At 36.7% G+C, this 17,098-nt stretch overlaps 1 protein-coding gene across 10 annotated transcripts in view; it reads left to right on the top strand.

Annotated features, from left to right (window-relative positions):
- Positions 1–12,284, top strand: part of TJP1 (tight junction protein 1) — a 160,949-nt gene extending 148,665 nt beyond the window's left edge. For 7 of the 10 annotated variants that reach the window (XM_051628975.1, XM_051628984.1, XM_051628978.1 and 4 more), the window contains 5 exons: positions 3,415–3,590; positions 4,312–4,753; positions 5,807–6,024; positions 7,291–7,434; positions 10,697–12,284. In XM_051628975.1, coding sequence (XP_051484935.1) covers positions 3,415–3,590; positions 4,312–4,753; positions 5,807–6,024; positions 7,291–7,434; positions 10,697–10,791 — 1,075 coding nt within the window. In that variant the 3' untranslated portion in view covers positions 10,792–12,284. The remainder of the gene's footprint in view (positions 1–3,414; positions 3,591–4,311; positions 4,754–5,806; positions 6,025–7,290; positions 7,435–10,696) is intronic. The other 3 variants (XM_051628977.1, XM_051628985.1, XM_051628976.1) reach the window with 2 other exon arrangements.
- Positions 12,285–17,098: the final 4,814 nt, after the last annotated feature.

Genomic DNA, 17,098 nt, shown 5'->3' with positions numbered 1-17,098 from the left:
ATGTCAGAGAGCAAAAAATTGCGTTGTTTTTTTCTTTATCAAAGAATGTAACCCCTAATGGGAAGGGACTGACATGAGAAAGCAAATTTCCCCAGGGAAGTCCAGTGCAAATAGACAAAAATGAGAATATTAATGGAAATATGTGGAAAGAGATAAATAGCACTTCTCAGTTGGACAGTAGTGTCTGTAGAAGCACACTGCAGTGTCCTTCTGTGGAAACACAAAGCAAAGTGCTGTCTCCAGAAAGTGTTCATATTTAGGACTCCCTTTTGCCAGCTTCCAGTTTGTACCCTTTTACTTTTTTGTCATTAATTTTTTTCCATTGAATTTATGTGGTAATTGCTATTCTGTGAATAAACTCTAAGAATAAACAGGACCAATTTTCAATGATACAGGAATGGTTGATTAAACAATCTCTTGCTGTTGCATATTCCATATAATGTATTCTGAGTACAGAGGACACATTTTATTATTCATGGCCAATAGCTACAACTTTTTAAGTTTTAAATATTAATGTTAAACACTAAATTATATAAAGTTTTTTGCCACTAAGTGTTGTTAAAGTATTTTCCCCATTATGTGTGTATAAATTTGTCTACTCTTAATTTGTTGGGATTTTATTTGCATCATTTCAGAAGCTTATGACATTACTAAAGCTGATTTGTATGGGTAAATCCATATCTGGATGTTACAGTTGTCAGTAACTAGAATAAGGAGTAGTTTCTCTTGATGTGAGGAAAATAGTAGGATTTGTAAGTGGACATGTTTTGGTAGATCTAATTGGGGAAATGATGGGGCCTACTACCTGTGTTGCTGAAAGCAGTGGATTTGTACCTGCTTGGTTCAATGTAGTTACCTGCATTTTACTGCAGAATGAAGTAGCTGATTTAAATTTTTGTAGTGTTAAGAATATTTTTATATTGTTAAGAATATTCCCACGGTCAGTTACAGCCTCATCTGAGGAGGCAGTAAAGAACAGTGTCCTGTGTTAAGTTCTTAAACTGCTCTATCTGAGCTCTTGCATGTCTGTTCGAGTTGGAGCTTTTTGAATGGAAACTGAACATCAGCAATGCAGTCTGCTAAGTTTTCTCTTGTATGCCAAGGCTTACAACCCATTGTCCATAGGTTTATTCTTGTGGTTTATTTTTGCTTTGTTTCAAATTGAAGTAACGATTTTGTAAAAAAAATAAAAAAATAAAAAAATCAGGAACAGCTTAGAAAACATCACATCAATAATTAGAGGACCTTCATTAATTCAAGTTGTAAGCAAGCATTTTTTTGTGGACTACTTTTATTGCATGGAGGTTCTGAACCATGTTGTGGAGATTCTGGCTGACCTTTGGTCAGGAGCCTATGACAGAGCAATTTACTTCATATTAAGCACAACTTTGTGCTGTTGTGTTTGTGTTGTCATGGCTTTCTTTTGCCCCCTCCATCAAAATGTACTACCCTTTCCCATTTTATAGTTCCTCGGAAAGCTGACAAGGTTCTGATTAGGTGTGGAGTGTGGGAGGTGTTTTCTATGGGCTTTGGCTGTGCTGCCCTCGCCAGGCTAACACACCTCTGAGAAACAGTGATTTGAGGTGGGCAGTTTTCTGAGAAGGCAGCTATTGCACACTGGAATAAAGAGAGTGGGTGAGCGTGCAGTAATAACTTATGTTGTTGGATGAATGTCTTTATATAACATCAGTGAGAACAGAAGCTTATACAGCAGATCTAAAATTATCTTCTGCAACACTGGTTTTAGAGATACATTCATACAGATGCTGTTTAGTTCACTAAGCATCACACTTGTGTCGTCATCAGGCAGACATCCAAAAGTTGATCAGCCCTTTTCTTGGTTTCATAACATACTCCTCTGAAGCAGTAAGACTGTTGGATCCTAAAATTGTTGCCCATTACATTTTAATGAGTATACAGAAAGTGAAAGGATGAGGAAAAGCTGTCCTAATGTGAAATGTATTTTCTTGCAACATATAAGCAAGATAAGTGTTGAAAATCAAGGAAGGTCATTGGTATACTTAAGTTTTTTGTCTCTCCTGCTATTCCTAAACTATGTCTTAAGATGTCCTTTTAGGAACTGTTGAACAGTCAAGTATTGTATGGTGTGGGCTCTGCCACTGGGTCAGCTGGTAGTGCTATAGAAACATTTGCTAAGAATGTGTTCTCAGTACATGATCTGCAATATAAAACCATCATAATTCTGTGTATGTTGAGACTGAAGAAGTTAATGCAACTGGAGCATAAGTGAGAGATTACTGGAGTATAGAATTTATATTTTGTTCACTTTTGTCAGTATATTGAATAACTTTGTTTATACATTTTGTAATAAATGGCTTAGTGTAATCTCATTCTTACTTTCAGTATCTGTCAGTTCTTGACCACCTCCTAATTCACTGACAAAATCTCATTAAATATGGTAGATGATGATTGTACATCTCTGCGTGGTAAAGGTCTTACAGAAACATCACTGTTAAAAATAGTGTCTCTTTGCTTCAGCAACCTTTTAATACAAGAACTTCTAGGACTAACATAAGTGTGAAGAAATAATATGCTCAAGAGAGAATGACTATTTTCTTTCATTCTTCTATTGCTGTTTGCTTTGCCATCACCTAGATTTCTTGGCTCTTACACTAGCTATGACTACTTGAAAAGGAACATCAAGTGGTAAGACTGTTGTTGATGTGAGGATGTTTTCAGGTGTCCTCTCACTGTTACATTTCATCACGGGCATTATGTGCACATAAAATTTTAAACACACAAATTCTGAAAGTAAGTGCAATATATTGTAGTCCAAAATTCCAGGTATTTGTGAAATCAGCAATTTCCTGAAATATTTCTATTATAAGCAAAGTGTTTTGAAAAGTAAGTCTTTAAAGTTACCTACAATATGCACATAAAGCTAGTGAAGCTTAAGCTGATTACATTTCTAATTAAGATGGCATTGTTCAAATACTAGGTGTATTTAGAAGAGTTGTATTGGAATTCATGTTCCTATTGGCTGATCATGCTTTCAAAAGATAACTCACCCACTTCCCCCAAAAAAATGGATTTATATTTTTTATTTTGAAGACCTTATAAACTAGAGAACACTTTCTAATTGAAATTAGCCAAAATAAAATTGAAAAATTAAGATCTCGTAGGCAATTGTGCAAATACACCTGAAATGTCATCTGCCTTTTGTTTGCCATGGTTTGTGTTACTAATCTTCTAAAGATTCAATGTTGTCTTAATCTCTTGTGTTTATCAATAAATGTTTCTATACTTGAGACAGGATATTGAAGAAAATTGTGGTTTAATGTTTATAGGAAAAGATGGAAATCAGGTGATCATAGAAGAAAGAAATAGCAGTGAACACAGGAGCTCAGAGCCCTGAGGAAACCCAAGTGAAACATATTTCTTTTATTTCAACAGGGGGAAACTAGCTGACACGGAATCCGTGGATAGGCCTATTGGTGAAAAGCGCTATGAGCCAATCCCTCAAGTCACAACTCCTCCTCCTGCTCCCTCAGTCCAGTACACACAACCTCAGTCGATTAACAGTCCTATCCTCTCTCTCCCAGCACATCACAAGCCTGCACTTTCTGAAGGTGAGCAGTTGGATAGCTTGCCTTTCTTGGGTGCTAACAAATACCACTTATCAGGTGCTTCTTTGGGGGCTTCAACATGTCTGTGCTGGTAGCTGTGTTGTTCCTTAACTGAAAATTGGAATAATTCTTGGTGAAAATAGCTTTTTACTATAGTGAGATTAAGTTTTGTGAAATTATTTGATGCTCCTGTCTAAAACTAACTTCCAGGTGTTAACAGTTGCTGTAACGGTCTCTTCCATATCTGGTGGTCTGAGGGAAGATGAAGTAACATTCCAGTACTTACAAAATTTACTTCTCTGTGCTTTGGACCAGAATTCTTTAGGCATGGGTGATAGTTGTAGGCTTCAAAAAGCAGAATAAAAAGTTGTTTTCTGTCTCACATTTGAGAGGATTGCCTAGGCCAACTGAATTTTCCAGATTTGCAAGTGCATGATAATATTTTAATACTAGTTTTCTTCTTTTCTGTTAGGTATAAATGCCTAACCTTTTTATTGAAAGGTTATACCATTGTATCTAGTGTATCTGTTTAATGAAATATTAGATAAATTGAACATGCAAAACATAATAGGACAGATGATCTAAGAGAGCTAAGCTGAGCCTACATATGTAATTTTATATAGTAGACTAAATTGATTGAAATGTACTCTTATGCTATAACGTGTGATTAGAAATTTCTGATGGTCGCTGATGAGTTCTGGTAATGTGTATTTTTGTGTTGCAGTTAACTCTGTCTCTGACCCTCCTCCACCTCAGAACAAGCCAGCAATTTTCAGATCCTCTAGAGAGGACACTGTGCAGTCCACTTTTTATCCTCAGAAAAGCTTCCCTGACAAAGGCCCTGTTAATGGAACTGAGCAGATTCAGAAAACAGTCACTCCTTCTTACAACCGCTTTACAACAAAACCTTACACTAGTGCTGCAAGGCCCTTTGAGCGCAAGTTTGAAAGTCCTAAATTCAACCATAATCTCTTGCCAAATGAAGCTCAACATAAACCAGAGTTGCCATCAAAATCTCCAAATTCTCCTCAACCAATTTTGAAAGCACACAGCTCGTCGCAGCCTCCCGAGTTTGACAGTGGAATGGATACCTTTGCTGTACAGGTCGACAAGCCTAAATATCAACCAAATAATGTTAATGCTGTGCCTAAAGCCATTCCTGTGAGGTAAGCTGCTCTTTTTTTCTTACTACATCTGTAGGAGTTCGTCTGTGAAACCTGTGAAAGATGGAGTGTTTTTTTTTCTGTTTCCAATTTCTGTTGGTGTTGTTACACTTGAAAGTTTGATATTATGATTCAAAAATTCCACCAAAGGACATTGAAAAGCATTTGGGCAGATGCTTAAATTATGTCCTATGTCCCTGTATCATTTTGCATCCTATTACTAGAAGGCGTTGTGACTTAAGTTTCTCATTTCTCATACTGTAATTAAGAATCTTCTGGTAGATTATTAATTAATGTCTAAGGATAGCTGCTGCACCAAGTCTTACTAGCTTTGTGTGCTTAGAGACCTCATGATAGATACATGAAAGGGATACTTTTTAAGTACTTGTAGAAAGAGAAAATCACTTAAGCAGTTTCATATTGCTTCTCTTTACTGTGAAGGTAACCAAGTTGCTTAAAGGCAGCTTGTACTTGCCTAATATGCTCTAAGAACTGTGTCAAGAGCTTCAGATTGTAATACTAAATTGTTAAATTCTTTTCACTAATATTTGAAGAACAGTGTTTTATTATTCTTTGATTTCAAAATAATGCATGAAGCAGCCTTGGAATCTTGCTTGATGTTTTAGTAACTCAGAAAAGTAATAGATGAATGAATCCTATTTGTTCTCAAGAACCCAGTTAATGTTTTGATGCTATGTAGATTTTTGTAGGCTGCTAGAAGTTTTTAAATTTAAGAATTTCACTCAACCAGAAGAAAGGGATATGAAATTTACTCATACTAGCCATTTGTTAATGTTTTGTTTCTATTTAGTTATACCCTGGCAGCATGAAACCTTTGTGTGTTTTTTGTGAAAACATTCTCTTCTTGTGACAGAACTTGAACTCCTTTTATCTTAGTTATCCCGCGCAGTTGAGTGTGAGACACGTTTAATGTTTTCCCAATACCAGTGCTAGCCTACTCTAGGCTATGCTCTGCTAAAATGTTAGAGGAAAGAATGCCACTGACTTTCAGGAAGAATCTTGATAAAACTGCTAGGCTTTTTGTCTTATATGCAGCCCTTCAGCACTTGAGGATGAGGAGGAAGAAGACGGACACACTGTTGTAGCCACAGCAAGAGGTGTATTTAACAGCAATGGTGGTGTACTGAGCTCCATAGAGACTGGAGTTAGTATTATTATACCGCAAGGAGCCATTCCAGAGGGAATAGAGCAAGAAATATATTTCAAAGTCTGCAGAGACAACAGTATACTTCCACCTTTGGACAAAGAGAAGGGTAAGAGCTGGTCCCGTACACTTTTTTGTCATTTAATAAAATTCTTTTTAACAGCAGCAAAATAGAATATTGAAAAAACCCAGTATATAGTATATAACATAGAAGATCTGTTTCTGTATGAAGATGCAGAGTATACATCTCACAAGAAGTATAAAGGAAGCAATACTCTGCATAGTACGTGAAGTTGGAGGCCCTCAATTATTACTTAAAAATATTTCATTTTTAGACTAAGTACTTGCAAAAAAAAGTTAGGTAAAACTTGGCACACTAAAGGAAGGTTCTAAACTATTTTTAGGAATCTTTGATGGTTTAGATCACCTTACAAAAGTGTAGGGATTTGTTTTAGGCATTCTTGTTAGAGATATTTCTTCATCTCAGGACCAAAAGATGATGATTTAAAGCAGATGATTTACACTAATTTGATTAGAGTTAAATATTTGGAATTTACATCTGCACTTAAACGTACTTAGTGTTTTAATATTTTTCAACTTCACTGAAGGAAACAGCTTCATGGTTTTAAAAAAATACTCATATAATTATGTTCCTGACTATCTTATTATATGGGTTGACTATTGTATCTTAGTTTACCAATGTCTTCAAAGTCATGTCTTTCATACCACTAGTCCAGTGTACATGCATTTTCTGACCTGTCTGAATTTCCTCAAGTCAAGAAACTGAAGGGGTTAATGTAATAAATTTGCAGGTAGCACATTACTTGCAATCCTCAGTTCCACTGAATCTTCAAGAATAGCATGTTCCTCAACTGAATAATCTTTCATTGCCATTTGGAGTTTTAAACTTAAAGTAGACCTGTGTTTGTATGTTTTGTCTTTTGTCTGTTAGGTTAAGGTTCTTAGGCTCCTGAGCTGCTCGAGGCTTTATTCAGCCCAGTGTGCCATAAATCCAGACAAGCAGAACATCACAGCTGTGGTGCAAGCAGACGCATCAACAAGGCTTTTTACACATTTGGGGATTTGTTTTTTGATATACCTGCTTAGAAACTAGTGGCAAAAAAATAAATCGAAACATTATTTGTCACTTGTTTATCCTTTTTCATTTTGAGCTGTTGATACATTCCATTGACAAGTCACTGGAGTGCTCTGAGGGAGGCTATGAGAAGCAGTCTTGCTTGTTTACTGATAGTTGGAAATGCTTGGATTTTTCTTCGAAACTAAGTTGCTAAGTAACTCTGCAATGAAATTATGTAATGCTTTGAACCTATTTCAGGAAGAATTAGTAACAGGTTTTTCTTTCTCTTAACTGTAGGTGAAACACTTCTTAGCCCCTTGGTAATGTGTGGGCCACATGGACTAAAATTCCTGAAGCCAGTGGAGCTGCGCCTGCCACATTGTGCGTCTATGACCCCTGATGGTTGGTCTTTTGCTCTAAAATCCTCCGACTCCTCGTCGGGTATGCTGTCCTCCCTCTGTCCTTTTGGGGCTTTTGGGTGCTATCGTATAATTTAAGTTAATTTGGCTAAAGGTGATGCTGTGTAATATAAAGAATTCAATCATTGTATTTGTGTCAAACTCTCCCATTTCACTTTCATTACAAATGTCTTTCTTACATTTACTCATGGTGCAAATTCATAGCTAAAGCCATGATAGGAGAAAAAGAGTAATATCTCTAGTCTATTAAATATTATCGTATTTTTCTATTCTGTCTTCTTTCTTGAGGACTGCTACAGCTGAATACACTTGAAATGATAGTCGCACTAAAATTGAGAGGAAATGACTATGTACCTCTGATTGGCCTTTGTAACAAAACTGGTGTTTGTCTGTTGCTTAATTAACCATATAGGACTCTGACAAATCTTAACAATTTGCATGCTCATAATCATGATTTATCGCTTGTTAACTGTTCCCATGTGTGCAAGTTGACGCTAACAATTGGGTCATTTAAGAAAACTATAGTGTTCAGTAAAAGCATTTACAATTCATTCTAATGTAGCTGGATTTTCCACAAGACCTTTCTTGCTTGCTTCTGCCTGTTTCTTCTCTACCACCTTTTACCCAGAAGTCTCTGGCCGATAGTAAAAGTTGCAACTAGATTGCAGTTTTATTTACCTGTTCATCTTTACCTCACTGTGGCTTTCTGGGATGAGAGGGAGAATGTATTGGCTTGAAATTGTCAGTGAGGAGCCTAATTTGAGAATTCTGGGCAAGTTTCAAGCAATTTCATGAAATGGCTGTGAAGTTACAGAGATTTTTGAAAGGAATGTTTGCACATCTGGGGAAAAAGCCTTAAGGTTTTGTTCAGCTACCTTCAAAATTTATGGTGGAAAGTTCAAACCATGAATGTGTACGTATGATCCAAGTCATGACTGAGCGATGTACTTCTGTATACAGCATCTAAGCCACCGTGTATGCATATCTTCTGTCACCAATGTATCTATCACTGTCAACACCAAAGCACTGATGCTTTGAAAGATTCAAGCATCAACCCCCTTGATGGGGATTCAATAACCTAGAGGTATTAATGGCAATAATTTTTAGTTGTTTTTTATAAGCTAATATATGCATGTGTTGCATGCATCTATTTAACAATGTGTGTAAACATGGCAGTGTTAAAAAAGACTCATATATGATAGGGTCCCAAAAGGTATGACAACTATGTACAAAAATGACACAACCCTTCCTTTGTAACTAGTAGCACCCGTTCATGAACTTACTTGAGATGAAGGGAGAGGACTCAAATGATCTGAACACTAACTGAAGTTACTGAGACACTTTTCTCTCTTTCCAAAGCAGGATGTGTGTGTGCGTGCATGTGTGGGTGAAAGCAAGAGCGTGTCTATTTAAACCCTAACACTTTCTGTACTGTAAATATAACACCACATTCTGTTAATCTGAAATGGGATGTATATCATAACATTGCTCTTTTGAGACAAACTTAAAAATTAGGCAATTCTGTCTTATGATATGTAAGTAGACCATACTGTGTCTTAAATAAATAATTGTTTTCTCTCTTTCTAAATTAGTTGGTTATGGGACTCTGATTTTTGAGGTGACTTTATAATAACAATTTATACAATTCCTGGGTTTTTCCTCTCTTCAGTCGTCTGCTCTACCTCATCTTTTCTCAATGTATCCATGTTCTCTCCTAAAAGTGACATTCATTTGCACTTACTAACATCTGTTCTGCCACATTTAAGCCTCATATATTAATATTTTACTGCTAAACCCCTATAAAAGCTTGAATGATTCTGGTATTAAAATGCTCAGGGGAAAAAAGTTGCCTTTTAATGACCACACCTATTAGAAAGTATTAGTAAAAAATACTGAAGGATTTCTTTTTTAAAGCAGTTGTGTGTAAGTATGGGAAGAACATCCTCAACAGCTAGAGGCTGCACTGACTACAGCCTGATCCTTGCTATGTATTAGGAGGAGAGGCTGGAAAAAGTCTGCCAATGTCACATGTGCAAGACTAGGACCTGGTTGTCCTACAGTTCTGTTTTACCTTTCTCCTGATATATTTGATAATATGACTTTTGAATGGAATTCCTGCATCTATAAAATGAAAAACCATCCAGCATTGTTGAGCTTCTTGACTGAAATAAGTAGTCTTGGATGTTTGCCGTGAACTTGTTTGCATTCTCTAACTATACACTGGCCACTTGTATGCTCTGTCACTACATGAGATGTTGCCATCACTCAGTGCATTGTGTTCTTCATTTTGTTTTCATGAGTTCCAGAAAATTACATGGAATTTCCATTCTCAGGTGTTTGCAGTCTATGTGACTGGACTCTCTTAACTTGTTGCACATTTTTCAAGGCAGATCTGTTTCGGCCAAGCTATTTATCTGGAAGGCATAAGAGAACTCAGTGCATTTTACACTGTTCTGCTGTGTAGTGGGATGGTGACACTTTGTGTAAGGTGGCAGCATTTAGTAGTAGTTTTAGATTGGTAAATGAAGAATACTTTCTTCAGTTGAAAGAAAGAACTGCAGATGGAATATAACCTTTATGAGGCGAGATGGCAGCTGATGACTTTCCCTGTAACAGAATGTTACACAGGGCCTTTGACCATGAGTAGATAAAATCTGTTGTAAAGATTTTTAAAGTATGTGCTAGTTAAATAGAATACCTTTTTAGAATGTCAGTATTTCAGGCTTTTAAATGAGGATACAGAATGTAGCTGCAAAATTACTACCATTGTGTCTACAGTAATTTTCATAATAGAAAATAAATCTGTGTGCTGTAGTGTTTAGTTAAAATGTAACTTCTTATTTGACTCCCCTGTGTTCAGAACTGTTCCAAGAAACTTCAAATGCATCCTACCCAGATTAGTTTTTAAAATGTGTGTTGTTTTTTTTTTTTTCTCCTGACAGTGTAGAAAAGAGCCAGTGAATAATTGATTCACTGTGAACAGTTCTCAAAGTGCTGTGTTGGTGCCATAGAGTAGAATGGCTTATCCTTAAAAACAATGCCTGTGTGCCACAGAGATACGTTTCCAATAACTGATCTATCCTACAGTAAATTAGAATAGAGGGCTATGTTTTTCAGTAACAAAAAACTGCAGGTGTTTTTTTAAACAAAACCCAAAACCAAACCAAATTAAAACAGGTGTTGATTCAGAACTTAGGAGCTCCTGTCCAAAAGCTTGGTTGTTTCAAGATGTACACTGTTTGACAGCGGATACTAAACACCAGCATTGTGTTTTCCTCCCACAGGTGACCCCAAAACCTGGCAGAACAAGTCTCTTCCCGGGGATCCAAACTATCTTGTTGGAGCAAACTGTGTCTCAGTCCTAATTGACCACTTCTAAATATTAAGTTAGCTGACTGAGTAAATAATGTGAAACTGACATGGACCTTACATATAAACTGAACCACTCTATCAAGTATTAACTGTTCTATAAGTGATAATGGACCTTAGTGTTTAAGCATCTTGCTTTAACTAACAATGGTTTAGCAAGTACACTCTTTGAACCATGGTCACAGAACATGCCACAAGCAGGGAGTGTACAGTGGGAACAAGGTAGGGGGTTGCAGGTTCTGTATGCTTTGGTTTGTTGTTCTTTTGTGGTTTTTTGTTTTGTTTCTTTTTTTTCTTTTTTTTTTAAGGACACTACTAGTATTTCATTGTTTAAAATCTGAAAGTACCCATGGAATTCTATTCAGCGGAACTGAATTGGGTTTGTGCTCCACTGGCGAAAACACTGAATTTGGCCTGCATTTTTATGACTGTGTGTTTGTATCTCACAAGACTGTTTTGGTCTCTAGTTTTTAAATGACTTATGGTGTTCATGTCCGATGACATGGCAATCAACTCGGGGTAGCACAGTTTAGATGTTTTCCTCTGCTGAGAGGCAAATGCAAACACATCTACTTACTGTATATGGAAACATTGTTATGAGAACAGGGGGAGGGGGAAAAGCATGTGGGATGACTATGGTTCAGTTGCCTCTGTGGATTTGTAAATTAGCCACATAATTACAGACCTATTAACCAGCAGGGATGCCTTACCCTCATGTTTTTAATAGTCTTAGCTCTCATAGTTCTCTGTATTAAGTTTGTATGGCTTTTGTGCTTACCTAGATAATATATAGTGAGAGACTGGGGAAAGAGGAAAAAAAAACATGAAAACAAACAAAAAACACAAAACACTTGTGAGTTTGGTTTAGAGAGAGTATTGTTTGTGTTCATCAGCCTGAAGAGAACCAGAAGAAAATGATGGTATGTTTTCTGCTATGCATTTGAAAATTTATAGATGTTATAGACTGCTTGTATATAATGCGTGCATACCACTTTTGTTCTTGGTTTGTAAATTAACTTTTATAAGCTTTACCTTTTTATATATAAAAATATATATAAAAACAAAGTTTCTTAAGGATATCTTTGTATTCTCATACCTTTTGAGCCTTGAACTTTGACATCTGCAGCAATAAAGCAGCATTTCTACAATATATGAACATGGACATTTTTTAAAAATGCACAAAGTTGTTACCTTTTTAAGTGCTGCATTTAAAGAATATAACTCGGAATTCTCTACTTTGATTAAATTCTTGAAAAGTATCCCTACTGTAATTTGTCATAAGGATGCTGTACTATGTGCCCTGAAATGTATTTTTTTACTAATAGACAATTTATTACGGCACAATGGCACTACTACTGTTTAGATAATATACCACTGCATTCTGTTAATGAGTTATTAGCTATTCAGGTGTGGCTGATTTTTTTTCTCTGCAGTTATTAAAATTACACATTTCTAAATATACAGAATAAAACTGTTTTTAAAATAATAAAGGAGATTGTAGTACCTTTTTGTTTCTGAAATGCATTTATGTGAACATGAAAAAATCTATTTTGATTTTTTTCTGTGTGAGTAGACAGCTGGATTCTGCCATATGTTCATACAAGAAGCAGAGCTCTGTTGTGGAGTCAGTTGGAGTTGTCTACAGCAGGGCTTCTGAGATGATGAACCCCAGTGTGGATCCATTGGAAATGCTCAATACAAGTAGGAGTGGTAGATTTGTCCCTTGAATCACTGTGTTGGTGCTAGTTTACTTATTATACCTGCTTTTCCCAATACTTCAATAGTGTTCTAGCATGTAGATTTACGTATAGTCTAGTTATAGTTTTGAAGATGTTCCTACAGAATCCCTCTATCAGGCCTGTTTGGAGTACTCAGTGGCTAACTAGTAAGCTACTGTTATTGTATAAGAAAATAAATTCTAAAAGTTGTTTTGAAATAGTGCTGGAAAACAGAGCTTATCACTGATGTTTCCTTTTGTGCTTTTACTGACCAGTTAGTTTGTTTCTCAGACACGACTTGACCTGGAAGATGCATTCACTGCTGTTACTACTACTCCTTAAGGCTTTTCTTGACTCCAAGAGCAGGCAGAAAATTGGAATAGCAAAAACCTTTTCATATCGGGGTGGCATTTCTCATTTGTCTTAGTGATAATATCTTGGTGGTAATTTTTTGAATCGGCAGAAGGGAAGTTTTCAAATGGCATGAAGAGCATCTTGGTGAATATCCTAATGCTGAAATGTCAGAGTTCAGAACTTGGTAAGATGTATGTGGAACGCTACAAAACAAGTCAGTCAGTCAAACTAGAGGAGCCCTGGAGTTACACTGCATGGATTATTGGCAGTGGTGTCACTTGTGTCTTGGATATCCTGAGTCCGGCATGGTGTAAGGTGTAACTGCTGGGTTGCTTTGACTGTAGTGACCCAGGTGATATTATTTATGCTCTTCTTTTAAGAGTGTAGGGTCATGTCAGTCTATCAAATGGGAAAAAAATATCATCTTTTGCTCTGCTGTCATTTCATAAATTAAATGAGAAAGTTGATGCTGTTAAAAAATGTAGCAATTCTCTACTGCTGAGCAGCCTGACATTGGAATTGTCTTGCTGTCTACCTGAAGGGTGTTTATCATAGCAGCTAATTTAAATCACATGCATATTTTCCTTGTCCTTAAATCCCAGTGCTTTTGGATTAAGACATGGCCATTGAGAATAACTGCTAAAATAACACATTTTCTTAATTTAAAATACTGATGTTTTTGAAATATTTATCCTTGCAAGAAGTTACATTCCTTACAGTTTTTATAAAGGCTAGGCTCTGCAGGAGGTAAGTTCACTTGTAATACTTAATTTATTATAGTTCTCTATTCACTATTTAATGAGAACTTCACAAATTGCATCTCCCAGTTCTTCCTGTTTGTCTCAGCATTGTACTGGCCAGCTGTAGTCCTGCAAAAATTGTACATTTATTTCAGTAATGTAAATCTCAAGTCTTGTGCTCTTTTCTAAACATTGCTTCAATGGTTGAAACACTGAATGGATACAGAATTACTGCTCATTTCTCTGACTTGGGTTCTTCTTCATTTTTTTTAAATAAGAGAAGTAGTGAGTATTCAACTACACATACACAAGTTATGGTTGTGAAAGTACTTCTCTGTTCCTGCCAACATGGTTTAGGTGAAACAAATCAGCAATGTTTAGGGTCTGACTGAAAATTCTCTGCTGTAATGTAACCTGGACCGTGGTGACAGAAATCGAAGCCATACAGGTTTGGAGATTAAAAGACACTAAGCACATTTGATGAATGTTTTCCTAGTATCTAAGTTACTTATCAGGGAAGTGTGTGTAGAAGCCTTACTGAGTGCTGTTGGTGGTCTGTTGTGTATGGGGTTCTCTGGCAACTAGCTGCATTCATTGGCAAGATCAAATAAATGGGTAAAATTATTTTCCACTATTTCTAATTGAACTGTGCATTACAACCCTGTGAGCAAGCATTTGAGAATAAATACACTTAGTATTAGGGAAAGTATATGAAGCTGGCAGTTTGTGCACACACATGTGGACATGAATATTATTTGTTATATTTTTCTATTAGCTTGGATACTGTGGACTACTCAGCTCTATGCTAGACAGTTGTCATTCTGATGATTCTAAAATAATGGTGCTATTATTGAATTGTACTTGAAATCCAGTTCTGACAAAGATTGGTGGGAAGCAGTGGTGCTATCCTAGTTACCTTAATAAAATGTGCAATACTAACAGATCATTTCAGGTTGTGAAAATGGATTTTGGCACATACAGTTGTCTCATCAGTGATTTTAAGTAGTAACAGGTCTTACTGTGTAAGACACAGAGAACAGAACCTCTGTCTGCAAGTTCAGTTGTCTTATTTTGTTACTGCAGGAGTAATAAAGGAGTCCAAAAGTGCAGAAAGAGAAAACACATAGTTTCATGTGATTTTGTGCATCTAGAATTGCCACCATGTGAACTTGAGGAAGAAAGCAGAGTGTACAATTTATGTTTAGAATGACAAATTTTAGGTTAATTTTGTCAGTTGTTAATTCACTAATGGTGAATCTGAGTTGTCTCTAATCTGCCCTGTGACAATATATATGAATTTTCCCATAGAGATTTATGCAGCACTAACTGCCTGTCACTCCTTGTCTCTGACATTGACAAAGTGACAGCGGAAGAGCGAAGAGAAGTGCAAAATGTCCAACTGTTCCTTTGGCCTGGAGAGGCTGCCAGGAAGGTGGGTTTGGTGTCTGTCACTATTGCTGGGTGGTGACAAAGGAATGCCTGTGTTTTTTGTTACGTAGTTGGACCTTACTGTGTCATCCAGTCCATGTATCTGAGGAGTGCAGTAAAAGATGTTACACTTTTGTACAAAGAAATTGGGTGCTGTGCTTGTGCTCAGGGGTCTGTACTGGGTTTAGTGTGTAGATACCATTTCATTGGTTTGGTGGGGTGTTGTTTGTGGGGTTTTTTTGTGGCTTTTTTTTGTGTGTGTTTTTTGTTGGGTTTTTTGTGGTTTTTTTTTCTTTTTGTGAGGGTTTGTTTTTTTGTTTGTTTTTGTTTTGTTTGGGGATGTTTTGCCTCATGGCTTGCTCTTTCTACAGAACTTCCTAAGTTGCAAGTACTTCAAAACCTCCAGTAGCTTCATCTGGGTTTTGGATTATACATGCCAGTGTTTGGTACCACTACAGACCATTCTCAAACCAGGAGAGTCATGTGTTATCATTGTCTGCAACAGCTTACTCCATTTTGTCGTGTTCTCTTGCATTTCTGACCTGATAGCCTGTATGTATGTGCTGAGTTTATTTTGGGGCAGGGGAGGGCAGCCAGATGGAAGAATGACAGACATGAGGGACAGGCCTTCTGCTCACGTTGGGACAGCTGGAATATGATGAGTACTGGACAGAGTCTCAGAGGTTAGTTTCTGTAAAACATTGCTGCTGCTGCAGTTACCTGTATTCAGGAGGCTGATAGTTTCTCAGCGTGATGAAATCTGCTGAACATTGTTGCTACTCTCAAGTTAGTTGAGGGAGGTGATGGCAGACGGGAGCTCTTACCTTAAGTAAAGTCTGGGGAGAGGGGAGCTAAGCAGATACACAAGCGTGGGATCACATTAGTTTTATTCACATTACTTGAATAGACTTGAAAAACCTCCATAAAACCTGAAGATAACTTATCTTTAGAACAGTCAAACATCATATGTCTCTGTGTGCACCATATTCTGTTGCAGCAAGTCCTTCCCACTAGAGAAACCTGCGGTTATCTACTTGTTTTCCTGATGCCAACTATAGCAGTGTTCTGAGTGTTCTTTTTATTGACTGTAATAGTAGTTAGCTAGACAACTGAAAAAATTGATTCTGAAGGAAATAAACTGTATCTATTAACGGCTACTGATACTACCTTTTTTTATGGGCTGTTAAATGCATTTTAAATTGTTCAGTTATTTTTTTAAAGAAAAGAAAAGCTTGTTACTTAAATATTTGGCTAATGTACCTTGTCTTTACAGTGTTCTGCAGCACTTGTCCACTTTATGCAAAAGCTGCTGAGCACAGTGAATTTGATAGGCTGTGAAAACACTATTTAAGTTACAGCCTGTTAAGAGGAGTGCAGGTTTAAAATGTATCACTTTCTAAATTACATTAAAGACAAGTAATGTTTGTGTGGAAAATTATTACATGCTTCCACCCTTCTGCCTTTCAACTTTAGGCTTACAGTTCGGAGGAAGAACTAAGTGAGAAGCAGGCTGTGGAATTTCAGGAAAACGAGATCCAGCATTCAGTTTGGTAGATGCTTTTGTATCTCGGCTTTGGTTTACCAGCAGTGATACTTAATCATATGTGTAGCATGCAGTTAAAACTAAATCTACATACATTTAAAAGCTTTACCAGAGTGGAAACCTGGCATTGAAAACTCTTCAGAAAGAAGATGAGAAGAAACTTGATTGCTAGAAGGAGCATGTATACTACAGAGCTTGATAGTGAACTTCAGTATGGATGATGTAACAGTGAAGCTGGCTGCAGTGATTTCCCTCCTATCTTAGATCTAATCTAATACTAACATTTTGTCTTTACTGATTCAGTGAGCAAATATTTCAAGTTTCTCACATAGCAGAATGAAAAGGTAAGATAGGATTAACTAAATTGGCAATCAGGGAATTTAAGTATTTGATAACTGGTGTAGCACGTTGGTAAAGTATTACATCAGGGAAATCAGCTTAGTGGCCAGGAAGTAGTTGCCTTAATTTTAAGGTTTGTATTAATTGTTTGTCTGAGGGGGGGAAAAAAACAAACTAAGAACAGGTACAGATGTA

Source organism: Apus apus, chromosome 10 (assembly GCF_020740795.1).
Source record: "Apus apus isolate bApuApu2 chromosome 10, bApuApu2.pri.cur, whole genome shotgun sequence".
NCBI classification, from domain to species: domain Eukaryota; kingdom Metazoa; phylum Chordata; class Aves; order Apodiformes; family Apodidae; genus Apus; species Apus apus.
This window is presented reverse-complemented; position numbering and strand designations above follow the sequence as displayed.